Here is a 23592-nt window from a genome sequence, read left to right as displayed (position 1 = left end):
GTGGTAGTGGTGATAGTGGTGGTGATGGTAGTAGTGGTGATAGTGGTGGTGATGGTAGTGTGATGGTGGTAGTGGTGATAGTGGTGGTGATGATAGTGTGATGGTGGGAGTGGTGATAGTGGTGGTGTTGGTAGTGTGATGGTGGTAGTGGTGATAGTGGTGGTGATTGTAGTGGTGTGATGGTAGTGGTAGTGGTGATAGTGGTGGTGATGGTAGTGTGATGGTGGTAGTGGTAGTGGTGATAGTGGTGGTGATGGTAGTGTGACGGTGGTAGTGGTAGTGGTGATAGTGGTGGTGATGGTAGTGTGACGGTGGTAGTGGTAGTGGTGATAGTGGTGGTGATGGTAGTGTGATGGTGGTAGTGGTAGTGGTGATAGTGGTGGTGATGGTAGTGTGATGGTGGTAGTGGTAGTGGTGATAGTGGTGGTGATGGTAGTGTGATGGTGGTAGTGGTAGTGGTGATAGTGGTGGTGATGGTAGTGTGACGGTGGTAGTGGTAGTGGTGATAGTGGTGATGATGGTAGTGTGACGGTGGTAGTGGTAGTGGTGATAGTGGTGGTGATGGTAGTGTGACGGTGGTAGTGGTGATAGTGGTGATGGTAGTGTGATGGTGGTGGTGGTGGTAGTGGTGATAGTGGTGGTGGTGGTAGTGTGATGGTGGTAGTGGTGATAGTGGTGGTGATGGTAGTGTGACGGTGGTAGTGGTGATAGTGGTGATGATGGTAGTGTGACGGTGGTAGTGGTAGTGGTGATAGTGGTGATGATGGTAGTGTGACGGTGGTAGTGGTAGTGGTGATAGTGGTGGTGATGGTAGTGTGATGGTGGTAGTGGTAGTGGTGATAGTGGTGATGATGGTAGTGTGACGGTGGTAGTGGTGATAGTGGTGGTGATGGTAGTGTGATGGTGGTAGTGGTAGTGGTGATAGTGGTGATGATGGTAGTGTGACGGTGGTAGTGGTGATAGTGGTGGTGATGGTAGTGTGACGGTGGTAGTGGTGGTAGTGGTGGTGATGGTAGTGTGACGGTGGTAGTGGTGATAGTGGTGGTGATGGTAGTGTGATGGTGGTAGTGGTGGTAGTGGTGGTGATGGTGGTAGTGGTGATAGTGGTGGTGATGGTAGTGTGATGGTGGTAGTGGTGATAGTGGTGGTGATGGTAGTGTGATGGTGGTAGTGGTGATAGTGGTGGTGATGGTAGTGTGATGGTGGTAGTGGTGATAGTGGTGGTGATGGTAGTGTGATGGTGGTAGTGGTGATAGTGGTGGTGATGGTAGTGTGACGGTGGTAGTGGTGATAGTGGTGATGATGGTAGTGTGACGGTGGTAGTGGTGATAGTGGTGGTGATGGTAGTGTGACGGTGGTAGTGGTGATAGTGGTGGTGATGGTAGTGTGATGGTGGTAGTGGTGATAGTGGTGGTGATGGTAGTGTGATGGTGGTAGTGGTGATAGTGGTGGTGATGGTAGTGTGACGGTGGTAGTGGTGATAGTGGTGGTGATGGTAGTGTGACGGTGGTAGTGGTGATAGTGGTGGTGATGGTAGTGTGACGGTGGTAGTGGTGATAGTGGTGATGATGGTAGTGTGACGGTGGTAGTGGTGATAGTGGTGGTGATGGTAGTGTGATGGTGGTAGTGGTGATAGTGGTGGTGATGGTAGTGTGACGGTGGTAGTGGTGATAGTGGTGGTGATGGTAGTGTGACGGTGGTAGTGGTGATAGTGGTGGTGATGGTAGTGTGACGGTGGTAGTGGTGATAGTGGTGGTGATGGTAGTGTGACGGTGGTAGTGGTGATAGTGGTGGTGATGGTAGTGTGATGGTGGTAGTGGTGATAGTGGTGGTGATGGTAGTGTGATGGTGGTAGTGGTGATAGTGGTGGTGATGGTAGTGTGATGGTGGTAGTGGTGATAGTGGTGGTGATGGTAGTGTGACGGTGGTAGTGGTAGTGGTGATAGTGGTGGTGATGGTAGTGTGACGGTGGTAGTGGTGATAGTGGTGGTGATGGTAGTGTGACGGTGGTAGTGGTGATAGTGGTGATGATGGTAGTGTGACGGTGGTGGTAGTGGTGGATGATGGTAGTGTGACGGTGGTAGTGGTGATAGTGGTGGTGATGGTAGTGTGATGGTGGTAGTGGTGATAGTGGTGGTGATGGTAGTGTGATGGTGGTAGTGGTGATAGTGGTGGTGATGGTAGTGTGATGGTGGTAGTGGTGATAGTGGTGGTGATGGTAGTGTGATGGTGGTAGTGGTGATAGTGGTGGTGATGGTAGTGTGATGGTGGTAGTGGTGGTAGTGAAAGCTACACACCATCTCTCGTGTACTTAAAAAAACAATCAACATTAATACCTATAAAATCAGCTGACGAGATAATCGGCTGACTGCCTTTGTTGACATAAATCAGCTGTTGAAGCACATCAGCTGACGAGATTAAATCATCATCCTAAACAGTCGTTGGGAACTCATGTTATGTGGGTGCCAGAGGATGATGTTAGGGGTGTTAGTACTGACCTTCTGATGAGGGGTTAGAGCTGGGAGAAGTTTCCTAGGGAGGCAGGCTGAGGTGTCTCCGTCAGTATAAGTGAGACACACTAGGAGACGCCAGTCATGGGCTCCTACCTCGCCTCCTGCAGCTGCCTCCTCTGAAACACGGGAAAAGGGGTAGCAGTTAACGGTAAAAGATGATAACAGTCAACGGTAAAAGAGGATAACAGTCAACCATAAGAGGGGATAACAGTCAACGGTAAAAGAGGATAACAGTCACCTATAAGAGGGGATAACAGTCAACCATAAGAGGGGATAACAGTCAACCATAAGAGGGGATAACAGTCAACCATAAGAGGGGATAACAGTCAACCATAAGAGGGGATAACAGTCAACCATAAGAGGGGATAACAGTCAACCATAAGAGGGGATAACAGTCAACCATAAGAGGGGATAACAGTCAACCATAAGAGGGGATAACAGTCAACGGTAAAAGAGGATAACAGTCACCTATAAGAGGGGATAACAGTCAACCATAAGAGGGGATAACAGTCAACGGTAAAAGAGGATAACAGTCAACCATAAGAGGGGATAACAGTCAACCATAAGAGGGGATAACAGTCAACCATAAGAGGGGATAACAGTCAACCATAAGAGGGGATAACAGTCAACGGTAAAAGAGGATAACAGTCAACCATAAGAGGGGATAACAGTCAACCATAAGAGGGGATAACAGTCAACCATAAGAGGGGATAACAGTCAACCATAAGAGGGGATAACAGTCAACCATAAGAGGGGATAACAGTCAACCATAAGAGGGGATAACAGTCAACGGTAAAAGAGGATAACAGTCAACCATAAGAGGGGATAACAGTCAACGGTAAAAGAGGATAACAGTCAACCATAAGAGGGGATAACAGTCAACCATAAGAGGGGATAACAGTCAACCATAAGAGGGGATAACAGTCAACCATAAGAGGGGATAACAGTCAACCATAAGAGGGGGATAACAGTCAACGGTAAAAGAGGATAACAGTAAACCATAAGAGGGGATAACAGTCAACCTTAAGAGGGGATAACAGTCAACCATAAGAGGGGATAACAGTCAACCATAAGAGGGGATAACAGTCAACGGTAAAAGAGGATAACAGTCAACCATAAGAGGGGATAACAGTCAACGGTAAAAGAGGATAACAGTCAACCATAAGAGGGGATAACAGTCAACCATAAGAGGGGATAACAGTCAACCATAAGAGGGGATAACAGTCAACCATAAGAGGGGATAACAGTCAACCATAAGAGGGGATAACAGTCAACCATAAGAGGGGATAACAGTCACCTATAAGAGGGGATAACAGTCAACCATAAGAGGGGATAACAGTCACCTATAAGAGGGGATAACAGTCAACCATAAGAGGGGATAACAGTCAACCATAAGAGGGGATAACAGTCAACGGTAAAAGAGGATAACAGTCAACCATAAGAGGGGATAACAGTCAACGGTAAAAGAGGATAACAGTCAACCATAAGAGGGGATAACAGTCAACCATAAGAGGGGATAACAGTCAACCATAAGAGGGGATAACAGTCACCTATAAGAGGGGATAACAGTCAACCATAAGAGGGGATAACAGTCAACCATAAGAGGGGATAACAGTCAACGGTAAAAGAGGATAACAGTCAACCATAAGAGGGGATAACAGTCAACGGTAAAAGAGGATAACAGTCAACCATAAGAGGGGATAACAGTCAACCATAAGAGGGGATAACAGTCAACCATAAGAGGGGATAACAGTCAACCATAAGAGGGGATAACAGTCAACCATAAGAGGGGATAACAGTCAACCATAAGAGGGGATAACAGTCAACCATAAGAGGGGATAACAGTCAACCATAAGAGGGGATAACAGTCAACCATAAGAGGGGATAACAGTCAACCATAAGAGGGGATAACAGTCAACCATAAGAGGGGATAACAGTCAACCATAAGAGGGGATAACAGTCAACCATAAGAGGGGATAACAGTCAACCATAAGAGGGGATAACAGTCAACGGTAAAAGAGGATAACAGTCAACCATAAGAGGGGATAACAGTCAACGGTAAAAGAGGATAACAGTCAACCATAAGAGGGGATAACAGTCAACGGTAAAAGGGATGACTCAACAAAACTTACAATAAATATTCCACACATACAATAGTCATTTTTCGTTCGTCACAAAATACACACAAGTAATACACATTATACACATAAGTTTATACACATTAACCAAAATCTACCCTAATCTAAATCCGTCTAATTTAACGGAGAATAACCCATAATAACATTTATTTCAAACGAAAACAGAGAGGGAAAGTAAGAAAGAGGAACAGTCGAGGGAAAAAGTAGAAGTAGGAACAAGGGTAGAAGAGGTAGAGGTAAGAGAGAGGTAGAAGTAGGGATAGTGTGAGAATAAAGAGAGGAAGAGAGCGAGGAGGAAGTGTTTAACAAGTTAGTGGTAATTAATCAAGAGATCTGCTCCATCTGACTTTATTGACTCTTCTGCCAATACTCTGACACAGGTCGAGACGTCTCTACTCACACCCGCCACCTGCCACTTACACCACTCTTACCTACCACCTACACCACTCACACCTGCCACTTACATCACTAACGCTCGCCACTTACACTACTCACACCAGTCACCTGCCACCTATACCCCTGACACAGGTGCTCAGTGGTCCTTGAACAAATAAAACGACATGGATTCTAAACCTTAGCTAAGTGAGACACGACTCTACTTATACTTGTCACTGTTTACCAAGCAGTAAGTAGGTACCTAAGTGTTAGTCTTCTCAGACCTGTTGCTCTGGTTCACCCAGGATAACTCATTGTGGAGAGGGTTAGCCACCCAGGATAACCCAAGGTAGGCAGGGTTAGCCACCCAGGATAACCCAAGGTAGGCAGGGTTAGCCACCCAGGATAACCCAAGGTAGGCAGGGTTAGCCACCCAGGATAACCCAAGGTAGGCAGGGTTAGCCACCCAGGATAACCCAAGGTAGGCAGGGTTAGCCACCCAGGATAACCCAAGGTAGGCAGGGTTAGCCACCCAGGATAACCCAAGGTAGGCAGGGTTAGCCACCCAGGATAACCCAAGGTAGGATGGGTTAGCCACCCAGGATAACCCAAGGTAGGCAGGGTTAGCCACCCAGGATAACCCATGAAAGTCAGTGGGTCATCGAGGACTGTCTGTCTTATTTCCATTGTGGTCCTTTAATCTTGTCCCCCAGGATGCCACCCACACCAGTCCACTAACATCCATGTGCCTACTTGTTTTCTAGGTGAACGGGACAACAGGTGTAAGGAAATATTATACACAGCTTCCTCACAAGGTATGACACGTCTTAGGAGGCTTGAAAGAAAGGCGTTAAGTCTTTCGTTAGTAGGTAAGCCACGAAAAATCTTAACCTAAGTTCCTGGTTCGATAATTCTGTGTGTTCTCGTCCTCTAATGACCTCTACTGTTCCACAGTTGTGGTATAGCTCTGTGTGGAACGTGGAGAGAGAGAGAGAGAGAGAGAGAGAGAGAGAGAGAGAGAGAGAGAGAGAGAGAGAGAGAGAGAGAGAGAGAGAGAGAGAGAGAGAGAGAGAGAGAGAATTTGTATTCCCCATCCTCTCAATCTCACTCTATCTTCCTTTCTTCCACCCCATCACTTCCTGACCCCCTCATTGTTTAGTCTTTGCTTCCATTTTCTTACCCATAACATTCCCACCCACCCATTATAGGTTCATTCTCCACTTCCCATCCGACCATTGTGTCACGATATCTAGAATGAATGCTTAAATGAAGTAATAGGAGGAAGAGGAAGAGGGAAGATTAGAAGTAAATAGGAGGGAGAAAAGGGGATAAACTAGGAGAGGAGGGAAGAGGATAAGAGGTGGAGGTAAAGAGGACAGGAAAAAAGAGGTGGAGGAGACGCGATGAGAATCTTAGAATAAGTAAGAGAGGAATAAATAAATGATGGAAGGAGGGGAATGATTGTGGACCATTTATCACATTTCCCCCTATTTTGAACGTACATTTTTCTTGACACTTTTTTCTTCTCATTCAGTGGACCAACAATGGTACAAACATCATGTACCGGTAGCGCTGGATATGCGACGACATTCCTTGCTGAGGTCACCTAATTTTATTCTACTCCCGTTTGATGTACCAGCCTTCACCAGTAGAATAAAATTAGTTGTGAGGCGACCACAGCCACGTATGTACCTGCATCATGACACATGTTTAGTGTTACTGGCTACATGATGTTTGTAGGAATGTTGGTCGAGTGGTTACAGCGTGAATTTTTATTTGCTTCCCAAGAGGCAGGCTAAAATAACACAGGTTCGATCCCCGGCCAGCCAGTTTATTAATTGCTTAAAAAACTACTTGTTCGTGGTTGCATCAACACACACACACACACACACACACACACACACACACACACACACACACACACACACACACACACACACACACACATATATATATATATATATATATATATATATATATATATATATATATATATATATATATATATATATATAGTATATATATAATGTATATATATATATATATATATATATATATATATATATATATATATATATATATATATATATATATATATATATATATATATATATATATATATATATATATTTATATATATATAATATATAATATATATATATATATATATATATATATATATATATATATATATATATATATATATAAATAATATATAATATATATATATATATATATATATATAATATATATATATATATATATATATATATATATATATATATATATATATATATAATATATATATATAGTATATATATAATGAAAAAGTCGTGCCAAAAGAGGGCTGTTTTACATTGAACAATCTTCGTGACTTCCTCATACCTCTGTGGTGTGTGAGATCAATGAGGCTACGATGGATCTGTGGGCCGGTGGGAGGCCAATAGCAACAGCCTGGGGAAGCAGACAATCAAGGGCTCCTGGTAAACCACACAGGTAAAGTACAGGTAAGATTCGTCAGGAAAAAGGACAAGTGTTTCCTGACGGTGGTCTTAAGTCATGTGATGAACCACTACCGGAACTTACGGTCAGCTGACATCATTTAGTAACATTTATATGGTTGAAGTGATCCGTCAAACTGCCACCACACAAGTGTCCTGGATCCACTCCTCCCTATACATTATTCTATATATTCACATTTTTTTCATTTTATTAGTGTGATTTTTTCAATAAAAAAAAACCATGTATATTTTTGTGTAGGTTTTAGACTAGTGTTTCATGGGTAACTAAACTCTCTCGACAACTTCTGGAAATGTAAACAAATGTAACATCATTATTATTATTATTATTAAAATCAAAACTAAGCTGTAACCCACCATGAATGTAACATAGCCACACATTTCTTGCTTCAATCCTTAATATTAACTATCGATGTAGCTTTGGTAATTTGAATAATGTAACTATCCATCCATTTCTTATAACTTTAACAATGATCGTTGTAGCCTAATACATTTTCTGGACGTGATTTTTGGAATTTTCACTTGATGACAGCAGATGTTCGCTCTCCCATGCACAGTAACCATATTTTCTGTTTTTGAATGTATTTTATATAACTCTTGAACTGATGAAAAAAAAGTCAGCTGACCACAGATGCTTCCACCTTCATCCTGTTCCCTGTTTGTGTCTCAACAATGAAAACGTTTTCAAATGAGCTGATGTAGGTAACAGCTCACAGCTTGTAAATAAAGTTAGGGACCCTTTATAAAACCCTGTGTAAGAGAGAGAGAGAGAGAGAGAGAGAGAGGACGGGGCAGAGGACGTGGAAGAGGACGTGGAGAAGGAAGACATCTACAGCTGTCTCACCCTCCACTAACACAATTCCAGCGGCAGAACCTGAGGACAAATCTGCAAAACACGGGAGGTGCAACAAATCATAGTCCACCCTCCCAGGCACCTAGGCTGCGCTCTCGCTGTCACCGGAAGGGGCACACCGCCAACAACTGCCTGCGAGATACCAGGTGCAATTACTGCTACAAGGACATCAGGAGGACCAGTGTCGGAAGAAAAAGGAACTTGACAGACAGGACCACCTGTTTAGAGACCTGTTCTCAGAACAAACCAGCAGGATCTCTGAATTGGTGAACACTCTCACACGTCACCCACTTAGCTACTCTTATCCCAGCCCAGCAGGTGGTATTGTGCCTTATACAAGACCACAGACCTACATCCCTGCAGCTGCCTCAGTACCCTACCTCTCTCAAGGGCAGGCACCTTACATGCCCTACACACCCACCACCTCAAGCTGACCACATCATGAGGAGCCAGTCTATCAGCATCCTGTCGGCCAACATTAGAGGTTTCATTACTAGTGTTGGAGAGCTCACACATAGTTTTGTGAACACTCGACGTCCCGACATGATAGCTGTTGTTGAAACATTTTTGGATGACAGGACTCCAGAAAATTTTGCAAGAATTGCTGGCTACACCTCATGGATGAGAAGAGACAGGCAAGGGCAAGGAGGAGGTGTTGCTGTGTGCTTCTCTAAAAGTGTTCATGCCCAGCACATTGATGTTGCCACCCCTACACATCTTGAAATGATGTTCTTCAAGCTCTGTATAAACACTAGTACCTCTGTACTAGCATGTGCAATGTACAGACCTCAGTGGCAACATGCAGACCCCATAAACTTCCTAATGGAAAATATTGACTCCCTTCTGCTACAACACAACTGTCAACATATCATAATTGTTGGTGACCTTAACCAACACCTTATACAGAGGGACTTTGATGACCTTCTTGCAGTATTTGACATGATTTCCCTACTCACATCTCTGGCTCCTCCCTTGGCCCAGTAGTGAGTGATCTGGCAGAAGGCATAGTCACTTGTCAACCCCTCGGCTACGTTGGATCGTCTGACCACAAGACTGTTTTTACCACACTTAAGATCCCAACAGAACGAGGTGAGGAGTCCACACGCACAACCTGGCTATGGGAAAGAGGTAACTGGCCAGCCCTTTGCTCTGAGCTCGCCACCACCGATTGGAATACTCTTCTCCAAGGGGATGTTGACAACCAAGTGAAAGCCTTCACTAGACACATCTTTAATCTACAACAAGAACACATTCCTCACCGGCAATATGTGACGAAGCCTACAGATCAGCCTTGGTTTGGCTTTCGTTGTAGAGAGGCTGCTACTGCTAAGTACAAAGCATGGCGAAGGTATAAGAGACATCCTACCACCTATAACAATAACTTGCTCACGTAAGCCTGTAGGCATATGGGTGACGTTCAAAAGTGGGCCATTGCTAAATGGGAGTTGGACACTAAAAGAAAGCTAGCATCAGGTAGGGTAGTCTCCAAAACCTGGTGGTCCCTGGTCAAAGACAGACAAGGTTATCTGCTTGATGAACTCATTCCACCTCTAAATCGACAAGATGGGACCACCTCTACTAGTAGTCAAGAGAAGACGGACCTCTTTGCTGAACACTTTGCTACCAAAAGGCAAGTTCCTGATCCAGCAAGGGACCCTCCTTGGCTAGCTGCAAGAACTGTGTCAAAACTGTCAGTGGTGACAATAAGGCAGGAGGAGGTGCATTTCCTTCTTAAATCACTTGACCAAGAAAAGGCTGTGGGCCCAGACAAGTTGAGCCCAAGATTGCTGAGAAGATGTGCAGACCAGCTAGCAGCACCTCTAACTCGCATCTTTCAGCACTGCCTAGTACAGTGTAAATGGCCCTCTCTGTGGAAAGAGGCAAATGTAGTCCTTGTTCACAAAAAGAAGAGCAGTGCAGAAATCAGCAACTACAGACCAGTGTCACTACTGTCAATCACTGGTAAGATCCTTGAGACAAATATCTCAAGACAAATGACAGATTTTTTTGACTACCACTCACTACTTTGTGATCGTCAATATGGCTTCAGGAAAGGTTACTCTGCTGCTGATCTGTTGTTAAACCTCTCCACTAAGTGGCACCAGTCACTGGATGAATCCAAAGTCAGCTGTGTGGTAGCACTGGACATTGCTGGCGCTTTCGACCGGGTGTGGCACCAGGGCCTCTTAGCAAAACTTCAAGCACTGGGAATTGCAGGCTCTACGCTATGTCTCCTCAGTGATTACTTTCATGGTAGATCTCTAAGTGTAGTTCTTAATGGAACGGAATCAGCAAGACATCCTTTTGGGGCAAGTGTTCCACGAGGAAGCGTGCTGGGACCATTGTTATGGAATGTCTACTTCAACGACCTTCGTCATCTCATCCCAGAATCACATGCATATGCAGACGACTGTACACTGACATTCACTTATCCAAGAGAAGAAATGCCAGCTGCTCTAAGCTACATCAATCACCAGCTTAGAGCTATATCAGCTTGGGGAAATAAATAGCAAGTAACATTTGCACCTGAGAAAACGCAAATGATGTTGGAGTCCAGTCCCTGGACCAATTATGTACCTCTGTAATCTTTTGACTACCGCCCACAGGATGGGTATGGGGTGCATAATAAACATATTAAACTAACTAACAAAAAACTCTAGGCGCCATGATGGTAATGCTGGTGCAGTAGTAAGGATGAATGGGAGGGTGTTGGCACCTGGAGAAGAAGTTGATATCCTTGGGGTGAAATTTGACTCCAAACTAACCATGAAGAACCATGTTGTAAATCTTGCAAACAAGGCATCCAGGAAGCTTACAGCACTTCGCCGTATCTCGCATCTGCTTGACAGTAGGGGTTGCAAGATTCTGTACGAGGCACAAGTACGCTCACACCTTGAGTATGCTCCACTTTCTTGGTTTGCCTGCCCCCCCCCTCTCATCTGCGACTGCTTGACAGAGAAGAGAACAGAGCAAGACGTCTCATCTCTCGCCTGGACCCATCCTGGATAGATCTGTCATTTCAGCAGAGCCTTCAACACAGGAGGGATGTGGGTGGCCTTACTGTTATGTACAAGGCCAATATTGTCAAAGTGCCACACTTGGATCCACTTCGAGGACAGCGTGAAACAAGCTTTTATGCCACAAGACGGGCAGAAAGCAGCAACTTCACTCTGGCTGTACCCTTCTCCAGAACATCACTCCATCTGAGATCATATATACCCAGGATGACTCGAGTATGGAACACATTCGTTCAGCATAATGATGTCAACGAGATGAAGTCAGTTGATCAAATGAAAAGGCTGGCCCACAGATGGCTCCAACTTCATCCTGTTCCCTACTTGTATGTCTCATAACAATAAAAATGCTTTCAAATGAGCTGATGAAGGTATCAGCTCTTAGCTTGCCAATAAAGTTAGGAATCCTTAACCTGTAAATAGCTTGCCAATAAAGCTAGGGATCCTTAACCTTGTCAAACTCTGTGTAAAAAAAAAAAAAAAAAAAAGAGCCGATGTAGGTAGGTTGTAAGTAAAGTCAGGAACCTTAACCTAACCTTGTAAAACCGTGTGTAAAACAAGGTAGAATGGGAGGAGGTAGAAGAGGTTGCAGGAGGGAAGGAGAGGGTAAAATAAGAAGTAATGAGGGTGGTAGGGAAGATGGGAGACACTTGGAATTACTAACATGGTAAACAAAGTATTAACCTCATTATTTATTCAAGAATATCAGGGAGGGATCTATTATGAAAATGATGAAGCTTAAGCTTGAGGGCCCTTAATCCCGGAGGGGCCCCATAATAGTTCAAGCTTCAGGGCCCCCAAAATGTAGGTCCGCCACTGGTGAGGATGCCAGGGTATTATGTAGTAGTAACCTGTGTAGTGGCGCTCCTGAAGGCGGGTCACTCTGGCGGGCAACAACCTCCATTAATTCCTATCTGCAAATCATCCACTGAGAGAAACATTTTCCACACGAGTGTTATTGTGTCTCCATATAACCTTTTCAACACCACACAGAAATACTATAATACCTAAAACAGGAATCTAAGTTTTAGACGAGCTAAAACAACACGGGTTCGATTCCCCGGCTAGTCGCAGTGTTCTTATATATATATATATATATATATATATATATATATATATATATATATATATATATATATATATATATATATATATATATATATATATATATATATATAGACAATCCACCATATGCCTCCCGCCAGGCATAAGGAAGATTGTCAATAGACCCGTGACTGTCCTCAAGAGGAAGCTGGACAGGCACCTGGACAGGCACAGCCTGGTTGATCAGGTCCTGATCCAACACGAGGCCTGCTGATGGACTGGGCGGCGGGGGCCTTGACCCCCTGAACACCGTCAAGTTAGACATCATGTGTGTACATCCTGGTATGTGTACACATTGTGTAGATGACAGGTGGTCATCCCTACCATGTATATATTACTGTGGTGAAGGAGGCGCGTCACGGGCAAACTCCCGTCATTTATAACCATTCTCACCGCCATCTTACATACATTTTTCATTTGATTTTCCAAAATAAGCTGATGTAGGTGGCAGTTCTTAGCTTGTAAATAAAGTTAGTAAACCTTAGCCTAACTTTGTAAAACCCTGTATATATATACATATATAATATATAAATATATATATATATATATATATATATATATATATATATATATATATATATATATATATATATATATATATATATATATATACATATATATATATATATATATATATATATATATATATACACACACAGAAGGAGAGAGAGAGAAGAGTATATAAGTTATAAAGAAGTAGGTCAAGAGAGTAGCTCTGAGAGTGCTGCCACAGCGTCATCCTCGTCAGCTCTGAGAGTGCTGACAGCGTCATCCTCGTCAGCTCTGAGAGTGCTGACACAGCGTCATCCTCGTCAGCTCTGAGAGTGCTGGCACAGCGTCATCCTCGTCAGCTCTGAGACTGCTGCCACAGCGTCATCCTCGTCAGCTCTGAGACTGCTGACACAGCGTCATCCTCGTCAGCTCTGAGAGTGCTGCCACAGCGTCATCCTCGTCAGCTCTGAGTGCTGCCACAGCGTCATCCTCGTCAGCTCTGAGAGTGCTGCCACAGCGTCATCCTCGTCAGCTCTGAGAGTGCTGCCACAGCGTCATCCTCGTCAGCTCTGAGAGTGCTGCCACAGCGTCATCCTCGTCAGCTCTGAGAGTGCTGACACAGCGTCATCCTCGTCAGCTCTGAGAGTGCTGCCACAGCGTCATCCTCGTCAGCTCTGAGAGTGCTGCCACAGCGTCATCCTCGTCAGCTCTGAGAGTGCTGACACAGCGTCATCCTCGTCAGCTCTGAGAATGCTGCCACAGCGTCATCCTCGTCAGCTCTGAGAGTGCTGCCACAGCGTCATCCTCGTCAGCTCTGAGAGTGCTGCCACAGCGTCATCCTCGTCAGCTCTGAGAGTGCTGCCACAGCGTCATCCTCGTCAGCTCTGAGAGTGCTGCCACAGCGTCATCCTCGTCAGCTCTGAGAGTGCTGCCACAGCGTCATCCTCGTCAGCTCTGAGAGTGCTGCCACAGCGTCATCCTCGTCAGCTCTGAGAGTGCTGACACAGCGTCATCCTCGTCAGCTCTGAGAGTGCTGCCACAGCGTCATCCTCGTCAGCTCTGAGAATGCTGCCACAGCGTCATCCTCGTCAGCTCTGAGAGTGCTGTCACAGCGTCATCCTCGTCAGCTCTGAGAGTGCTGACACAGCGTCATCCTCGTCAGCTCTGAGAGTGCTGCCACAGCGTCATCCTCGTCAGCTCTGAGAGTGCTGCCACAGCGTCATCCTCGTCAGCTCTGAGAGTGCTGCCACAGCGTCATCCTCGTCAGCTCTGAGAGTGCTGCCACAGCGTCATCCTCGTCAGCTCTGAGAGTGCTGCCACAGCGTCATCCTCGTCAGCTCTGAGAGTGCTGCCACAGCGTCATCCTCGTCAGCTCTGAGAGTGCTGCCACAGCGTCATCCTCGTCAGCTCTGAGAGTGCTGCCACAGCGTCATCCTCGTCAGCTCTGAGAGTGCTGCCACAGCGTCATCCTCGTCAGCTCTGAGAGTGCAGCCACAGCGTCATCCTCGTCAGCTCTGAGAGTGCTGCCACAGCGTCATCCTCGTCAGCTCTGAGAGTGCTGCCACAGCGTCATCCTCGTCAGCTCTGAGAGTGCTGCCACAGCGTCATCCTCGTCAGCTCTGAGAGTGCTGCCACAGCGTCATCCTCGTCAGCTCTGAGAGTGCTGCCACAGCGTCATCCTCGTCAGCTCTGAGAGTGCTGCCACAGCGTCATCCTCGTCAGCTCTGAGAGTGCTGCCACAGCGTCATCCTCGTCAGCTCTGAGAGTGCTGCCACAGCGTCATCCTCGTCAGCTCTGAGAGTGCTGCCACAGCGTCATCCTCGTCAGCTCTGAGAGTGCTGACACAGCGTCATCCTCGTCAGCTCTGAGAGTGCTGCCACAGCGTCATCCTCGTCAGCTCTGAGAGTGCTGCCACAGCGTCATCCTCGTCAGCTCTGAGAGTGCTGCCACAGCGTCATCCTCGTCAGCTCTGAGAGTGCTGACACAGCGTCATCCTCGTCAGCTCTGAGAGTGCTGCCACAGCGTCATCCTCGTCAGCTCTGAGAGTGCTGCCACAGCGTCATCCTCGTCAGCTCTGAGAGTGCTGCCACAGCGTCATCCTCGTCAGCTCTGAGAGTGCTGCCACAGCGTCATCCTCGTCAGCTCTGAGAGTGCTGCCACAGCGTCATCCTCGTCAGCTCTGAGAGTGCTGACACAGCGTCATCCTCGTCAGCTCTGAGAATGCTGCCACAGCGTCATCCTCGTCAGCTCTGAGAGTGCTGTCACAGCGTCATCCTCGTCAGCTCTGAGAGTGCTGACACAGCGTCATCCTCGTCAGCTCTGAGAGTGCTGCCACAGCGTCATCCTCGTCAGCTCTGAGAGTGCTGCCACAGCGTCATCCTCGTCAGCTCTGAGAGTGCTGACACAGCGTCATCCTCGTCAGCTCTGAGAGTGCTGCCACAGCGTCATCCTCGTCAGCTCTGAGAGTGCTGCCACAGCGTCATCCTCGTCAGCTCTGAGAGTGCTGCCACAGCGTCATCCTCGTCAGCTCTGAGAGTGCTGCCACAGCGTCATCCTCGTCAGCTCTGAGAGTGCTGCCACAGCGTCATCCTCGTCAGCTCTGAGAGTGCTGCCACAGCGTCATCCTCGTCAGCTCTGAGAGTGCTGCCACAGCGTCATCCTCGTCAGCTCTGAGAGTGCTGCCACAGCGTCATCCTCGTCAGCTCTGAGAGTGCTGCCACAGCGTCATCCTCGTCAGCTCTGAGAGTGCTGCCACAGCGTCATCCTCGTCAGCTCTGAGAGTGCTGCCACAGCGTCATCCTCGTCAGCTCTGAGAGTGCTGCCACAGCGTCATCCTCGTCAGCTCTGAGAGTGCTGCCACAGCGTCATCCTCGTCAGCTCTGAGAGTGCTGACACAGCGTCATCCTCGTCAGCTCTGAGAGTGCTGCCACAGCGTCATCCTCGTCAGCTCTGAGAGTGCTGCCACAGCGTCATCCTCGTCAGCTCTGAGAGTGCTGACACAGCGTCATCCTCGTCAGCTCTGAGAGTGCTGACACAGCGTCATCCTCGTCAGCTCTGAGAGTGCTGCCACAGCGTCATCCTCGTCAGCTCTGAGAGTGCTGACACAGCGTCATCCTCGTCAGCTCTGAGAGTGCTGACACAGCGTCATCCTCGTCAGCTCTGAGAGTGCTGCCACAGCGTCATCCTCGTCAGCTCTGAGAGTGCTGCCACAGCGTCATCCTCGTCAGCTCTGAGAGTGCTGCCACAGCGTCATCCTCGTCAGCTCTGAGACTGCTGCCACAGCGTCATCCTCGTCAGCTCTGAGAGTGCTGCCACAGCGTCATCCTCGTCAGCTCTGAGAGTGCTGACACAGCGTCATCCTCGTCAGCTCTGAGAGTGCTGCCACAGCGTCATCCTCGTCAGCTCTGAGAGTGCTGCCACAGCGTCATCCTCGTCAGCTCTGAGAGTGCTGCCACAGCGTCATCCTCGTCAGCTCTGAGAGTGCTGACACAGCGTCATCCTCGTCAGCTCTGAGAGTGCTGCCACAGCGTCATCCTCGTCAGCTCTGAGAGTGCTGCCACAGCGTCATCCTCGTCAGCTCTGAGAGTGCTGCCACAGCGTCATCCTCGTCAGCTCTGAGAGTGCTGCCACAGCGTCATCCTCGTCAGCTCTGAGAGTGCTGCCACAGCGTCATCCTCGTCAGCTCTGAGAGTGCTGACACAGCGTCATCCTCGTCAGCTCTGAGAGTGCTGCCACAGCGTCATCCTCGTCAGCTCTGAGAGTGCTGCCACAGCGTCATCCTCGTCAGCTCTGAGAGTGCTGCCACAGCGTCATCCTCGTCAGCTCTGAGAGTGCTGACACAGCGTCATCCTCGTCAGCTCTGAGAGTGCTGCCACAGCGTCATCCTCGTCAGCTCTGAGAGTGCTGCCACAGCGTCATCCTCGTCAGCTCTGAGAGTGCTGCCACAGCGTCATCCTCGTCAGCTCTGAGAGTGCTGACACAGCGTCATCCTCGTCAGCTCTGAGACTGCTGACACAGCGTCATCCTCGTCAGCTCTGAGAATGCTGCCACAGCGTCATCCTCGTCAGCTCTGAGAGTGCTGTCACAGCGTCATCCTCGTCAGCTCTGAGAGTGCTGCCACAGCGTCATCCTCGTCAGCTCTGAGAGTGCTGCCACAGCGTCATCCTCGTCAGCTCTGAGAGTGCTGACACAGCGTCATCCTCGTCAGCTCTGAGAGTGCTGCCACAGCGTCATCCTCGTCAGCTCTGAGAGTGCTGCCACAGCGTCATCCTCGTCAGCTCTGAGAGTGCTGCCACAGCGTCATCCTCGTCAGCTCTGAGAGTGCTGCCACAGCGTCATCCTCGTCAGCTGTGAGCTATGAGAGTGCTGCCACAGCGTCATCCTCGTCAGCTCTGAGAGTGCTGCCACAGCGTCATCCTCGTCAGCTCTGAGAGTGCTGACACAGCGTCATCCTCGTCAGCTCTGAGAGTGCTGCCACAGCGTCATCCTCGTCAGCTCTGAGAGTGCTGCCACAGCGTCATCCTCGTCAGCTCTGAGAGTGCTGCCACAGCGTCATCCTCGTCAGCTCTGAGAGTGCTGCCACAGCGTCATCCTCGTCAGCTCTGAGAGTGCTGCCACAGCGTCATCCTCGTCAGCTCTGAGAGTGCTGCCACAGCGTCATCCTCGTCAGCTCTGAGAGTGCTGCCACAGCGTCATCCTCGTCAGCTCTGAGAGTGCTGCCACAGCGTCATCCTCGTCAGCTCTGAGAGTGCTGCCACAGCGTCATCCTCGTCAGCTCTGAGAGTGCTGCCACAGCGTCATCCTCGTCAGCTCTGAGAGTGCTGCCACAGCGTCATCCTCGTCAGCTCTGAGAGTGCTGCCACAGCGTCATCCTCGTCAGCTCTGAGAGTGCTGCCACAGCGTCATCCTCGTCAGCTCTGAGAGTGCTGCCACAGCGTCATCCTCGTCAGCTCTGAGAGTGCTGCCACAGCGTCATCCTCGTCAGCTCTGAGAGTGCTGCCACAGCGTCATCCTCGTCAGCTCTGAGAGTGCTGCCACAGCGTCATCCTCGTCAGCTCTGAGAGTGCTGCCACAGCGTCATCCTCGTCAGCTCTGAGAGTGCTGCCACAGCGTCATCCTCGTCAGCTCTGAGAGTGCTGCCACAGCGTCATCCTCGTCAGCTCTGAGAGTGCTGCCACAGCGTCATCCTCGTCAGCTCTGAGAGTGCTGACACAGCGTCATCCTCGTCAGCTCTGAGAGTGCTGACACAGCGTCATCCTCGTCAGCTCTGAGAGTGCTGCCACAGCGTCATCCTCGTCAGCTCTGAGAGTGCTGACACAGCGTCATCCTCGTCAGCTCTGAGAGTGCTGCCACAGCGTCATCCTCGTCAGCTCTGAGAGTGCTGCCACAGCGTCATCCTCGTCAGCTCTGAGAGTGCTGACACAGCGTCATCCTCGTCAGCTCTGAGAGTGCTGCCACAGCGTCATCCTCGTCAGCTCTGAGAGTGCTGCCACAGCGTCATCCTCGTCAGCTCTGAGAGTGCTGACACAGCGTCATCCTCGTCAGCTCTGAGAGTGCTGCCACAGCGTCATCCTCGTCAGCTCTGAGAGTGCTGCCACAGCGTCATCCTCGTCAGCTCTGAGATCCTCGTGCTGCCACAGCGTCATCCTCGTCAGCACTGAGAGTGCTGCCACAGCGTCATCCTCGTCAGCTCTGAGAGTGCTGCCACAGCGTCATCCTCGTCAGCTCTGAGAGTGCTGCCACAGCGTCATCCTCGTCAGCTCTGAGAGTGCTGCCACAGCGTCATCCTCGTCAGCTCTGAGAGTGCTGCCACAGCGTCATCCTCGTCAGCTCTGAGAGTGCTGACAGCGTCATCCTCGTCAGCTCTGAGAGTGCTGCCACAGCGTCATCCTCGTCAGCTCTGAGAGTGCTGCCACAGCGTCATCCTCGTCAGCTCTGAGAGTGCTGCCACAGCGTCATCCTCGTCAGCTCTGAGAGTGCTGCCACAGCGTCATCCTCGTCAGCTCTGAGAGTGCTGCCACAGCGTCATCCTCGTCAGCTCTGAGAGTGCTGACACAGCGTCATCCTCGTCAGCTCTGAGAGTGCTGCCACAGCGTCATCCTCGTCAGCTCTGAGAGTGCTGCCACAGCGTCATCCTCGTCAGCTCTGAGAGTGCTGACACAGCGTCATCCTCGTCAGCTCTGAGAGTGCTGACACAGCGTCATCCTCGTCAGCTCTGAGAGTGCTGACACAGCGTCATCCTCGTCAGCTCTGAGAGTGCTGCCACAGCGTCATCCTCGTCAGCTCTGAGAGTGCTGCCACAGCGCCATCCTCGTCAGCTCTGAGACTGCTGACACAGCGTCATCCTCGTCAGCTCTGAGACTGCTGACACAGCGTCATCCTCGTCAGCTCTGAGAGTGCTGACACAGCGTCATCCTCGTCAGCTCTGAGAGTGCTGACACAGCGTCATCCTCGTCAGCTCTGAGAGTGCTGACACAGCGTCATCCTCGTCAGCTCTGAGACTGCTGACACAGCGTCATCCTCGTCAGCTCTGAGAGTGCTGCCACAGCGTCATCCTCGTCAGCTCTGAGAGTGCTGACACAGCGTCATCCTCGTCAGCTCTGAGAGTGCTGCCACAGCGTCATCCTCGTCAGCTCTGAGAGTGCTGCCACAGCGTCATCCTCGTCAGCTCTGAGAGTGCTGCCACAGCGTCATCCTCGTCAGCTCTGAGAGTGCTGCCACAGCGTCATCCTCGTCAGCTCTGAGAGTGCTGCCACAGCGTCATCCTCGTCAGCTCTGAGAGTGCTGCCACAGCGTCATCCTCGTCAGCTCTGAGAGTGCTGCCACAGCGTCATCCTCGTCAGCTCTGAGAGTGCTGACACAGCGTCATCCTCGTCAGCTCTGAGAGTGCTGACACAGCGTCATCCTCGTCAGCTCTGAGAGTGCTGACACAGCGTCATCCTCGTCAGCTCTGAGAGTGCTGCCACAGCGTCATCCTCGTCAGCTCTGAGAGTGCTGACACAGCGTCATCCTCGTCAGCTCTGAGAGTGCTGACACAGCGTCATCCTCGTCAGCTCTGAGAGTGCTGCCACAGCGTCATCCTCGTCAGCTCTGAGAGTGCTGCCACAGCGTCATCCTCGTCAGCTCTGAGAGTGCTGACACAGCGTCATCCTCGTCAGCTCTGAGAGTGCTGACACAGCGTCATCCTCGTCAGCTCTGAGAGTGCTGCCACAGCGTCATCCTCGTCAGCTCTGAGACTGCTGCCACAGCGTCATCCTCGTCAGCTCTGAGAGTGCTGCCACAGCGTCATCCTCGTCAGCTCTGAGAGTGCTGACACAGCGTCATCCTCGTCAGCTCTGAGAGTGCTGACACAGCGTCATCCTCGTCAGCTCTGAGAGTGCTGACACAGCGTCATCCTCGTCAGCTCTGAGTGCTGACACAGCGTCATCCTCGTCAGCTCTGAGAGTGCTGCCACAGCGTCATCCTCGTCAGCTCTGAGAGTGCTGACACAGCGTCATCCTCGTCAGCTCTGAGAGTGCTGCCACAGCGTCATCCTCGTCAGCTCTGAGAGTGCTGCCACAGCGTCATCCTCGTCAGCTCTGAGAGTGCTGACACAGCGTCATCCTCGTCAGCTCTGAGAGTGCTGACACAGCGTCATCCTCGTCAGCTCTGAGAGTGCTGCCACAGCGTCATCCTCGTCAGCTCTGAGACTGCTGCCACAGCGTCATCCTCGTCAGCTCTGAGACTGCTGCCACAGCGTCATCCTCGTCAGCTCTGAGAGTGCTGACACAGCGTCATCCTCGTCAGCTCTGAGACTGCTGCCACAGCGTCATCCTCGTCAGCTCTGAGACTGCTGCCACAGCGTCATCCTCGTCAGCTCTGAGACTGCTGCCACAGCGTCATCCTCGTCAGCTCTGAGAGTGCTGCCACAGCGTCATCCTCGTCAGCTCTGAGAGTGCTGCCACAGCGTCATCCTCGTCAGCTCTGAGAGTGCTGACACAGCGTCATCCTCGTCAGCTCTGAGAGTGCTGCCACAGCGTCATCCTCGTCAGCTCTGAGAGTGCTGCCACAGCGTCATCCTCGTCAGCTCTGAGAGTGCTGCCACAGCGTCATCCTCGTCAGCTCTGAGAGTGCTGCCACAGCGTCATCCTCGTCAGCTCTGAGAGTGCTGACACAGCGTCATCCTCGTCAGCTCTGAGAGTGCTGACACAGCGTCATCCTCGTCAGCTCTGAGAGTGCTGCCACAGCGTCATCCTCGTCAGCTCTGAGAGTGCTGCCACAGCGTCATCCTCGTCAGCTCTGAGAGTGCTGCCACAGCGTCATCCTCGTCAGCTCTGAGAGTGCTGCCACAGCGTCATCCTCGTCAGCTCTGAGAGTGCTGCCACAGCGTCATCCTCGTCAGCTCTGAGAGTGCTGACACAGCGTCATCCTCGTCAGCTCTGAGAGTGCTGCCACAGCGTCATCCTCGTCAGCTCTGAGAGTGCTGCCACAGCGTCATCCTCGTCAGCTCTGAGAGTGCTGCCACAGCGTCATCCTCGTCAGCTCTGAGAGTGCTGACACAGCGTCATCCTCGTCAGCTCTGAGAGTGCTGCCACAGCGTCATCCTCGTCAGCTCTGAGAGTGCTGCCACAGCGTCATCCTCGTCAGCTCTGAGAGTGCTGACACAGCGTCATCCTCGTCAGCTCTGAGAGTGCTGCCACAGCGTCATCCTCGTCAGCTCTGAGAGTGCTGACACAGCGTCATCCTCGTCAGCTCTGAGAGTGCTGCCACAGCGTCATCCTCGTCAGCTCTGAGAGTGCTGCCACAGCGTCATCCTCGTCAGCTCTGAGAGTGCTGCCACAGCGTCATCCTCGTCAGCTCTGAGAGTGCTGACACAGCGTCATCCTCGTCAGCTCTGAGAGTGCTGACACAGCGTCATCCTCGTCAGCTCTGAGAGTGCTGCCACAGCGTCATCCTCGTCAGCTCTGAGAGTGCTGCCACAGCGTCATCCTCGTCAGCTCTGAGAGTGCTGCCACAGCGTCATCCTCGTCAGCTCTGAGAGTGCTGCCACAGCGTCATCCTCGTCAGCTCTGAGAGTGCTGCCACAGCGTCATCCTCGTCAGCTCTGAGAGTGCTGACACAGCGTCATCCTCGTCAGCTCTGAGAGTGCTGCCACAGCGTCATCCTCGTCAGCTCTGAGAGTGCTGCCACAGCGTCATCCTCGTCAGCTCTGAGAGTGCTGCCACAGCGTCATCCTCGTCAGCTCTGAGAGTGCTGCCACAGCGTCATCCTCGTCAGCTCTGAGACTGCTGCCACAGCGTCATCCTCGTCAGCTCTGAGAGTGCTGCCACAGCGTCATGCTCGTCAGCTCTGAGAGTGCTGCCACAGCGTCATCCTCGTCAGCTCTGAGTGCTGACAGCGTCATCCTCGTCAGCTCTGAGAGTGCTGACAGCGTCATCCTCGTCAGCTCTGAGAGTGCTGACAGCGTCATCCTCGTCAGCTCTGAGTGCTGACAGCGTCATCCTCGTCAGCTCTGAGAGTGCTGCCACAGCGTCATCCTCGTCAGCTCTGAGTGCTGACAGCGTCATCCTCGTCAGCTCTGAGAGTGCTGCCACAGCGTCATCCTCGTCAGCTCTGAGAGTGCTGACAGCGTCATCCTCGTCAGCTCTGAGAGTGCTGCCACAGCGTCATCCTCGTCAGCTCTGAGAGTGCTGACACAGCGTCATCCTCGTCAGCTCTGAGAGTGCACAGCGTCATCCTCGTCAGCTCTGAGTCATCCTCGTGCTGACACAGCGTCATCCTCGTCAGCTCTGAGAGTGCTGCCACAGCGTCATCCTCGTCAGCTCTGAGAGCGCTGCCACAGCGTCATCCTCGTCAGCTCTGAGAGTGCTGACACAGCGTCATCCTCGTCAGCTCTGAGACTGCTGCCACAGCGTCATCCTCGTCAGCTCTGAGAGTGCTGCCACAGCGTCATCCTCGTCAGCTCTGAGCGAGTGCTGAGTGCACAGCGTCATCCTCGTCAGCTCTGAGAGTGCTGACACAGCGTCATCCTCGTCAGCTCTGAGAGTGCTGACACAGCGTCATCCACGTCAGCTCATAGAGTGCTGCCACAGCGTCATCTCGTCAGTCAGCTCTCGTCAGCTCTGAGAGTGCTGCCACAGCGTCATCCTCGTCAGCTCTGAGACTGCTGCCACAGCGTCATCCTCGTCAGCTCTGAGAGTGCTGCCACAGCGTCATCCTCGTCAGCTCTGAGAGTGCTGCCACAGCGTCATCCTCGTCAGCTCTGAGTGCTGCCACAGCGTCATCCTCGTCAGCTCTGAGAGTGCTGACACAGCGTCATCCTCGTCAGCTCTGAGAGTGCTGTCACAGCGTCATCCTCGTCAGCTCTGAGAGTGCTGCCACAGCGTCATCCTCGTCAGCTCTGAGATCCTCGTCAGCTCTGCTGACACAGCGTCATCCTCGTCAGCTCTGAGAGTGCTGCCACAGCGTCATCCTCGTCAGCTCTGAGAGTGCTGCCACAGCGTCATCCTCGTCAGCTCGGAGAGTGCTGCCACAGCGTCATCCTCGCTGCCACAGCGTCATCCTCGTCAGCTCTGAGAGCTGCTGCTCTGAGTGCACAGCGTCATC

The 23592-nt window shown here is 50.4% G+C and overlaps 1 protein-coding gene across 1 annotated transcript in view; it reads right to left on the bottom strand.

Annotated features, from left to right (window-relative positions):
* Nucleotides 1-23592, bottom strand: part of LOC128684253 (cadherin-like and PC-esterase domain-containing protein 1) — a gene marked incomplete at its 3' end in the record, with an annotated part of 238406 nt that overhangs the window by 45641 nt on the left and 169173 nt on the right. The window contains 1 exon segment of the mRNA XM_070098032.1: nucleotides 2499-2629. Coding sequence (XP_069954133.1) covers nucleotides 2499-2629 — 131 coding nt within the window.

The sequence above is a fragment of the Cherax quadricarinatus genome, chromosome 4 (genome assembly GCF_038502225.1).
Source record: "Cherax quadricarinatus isolate ZL_2023a chromosome 4, ASM3850222v1, whole genome shotgun sequence".
In the NCBI taxonomy this organism is placed as follows: Eukaryota; Metazoa; Arthropoda; class Malacostraca; order Decapoda; family Parastacidae; genus Cherax; species Cherax quadricarinatus.
The sequence above is the reverse complement of the archived record's forward strand: the minus strand, read 5'-3'. Positions and strand labels throughout refer to the sequence as shown.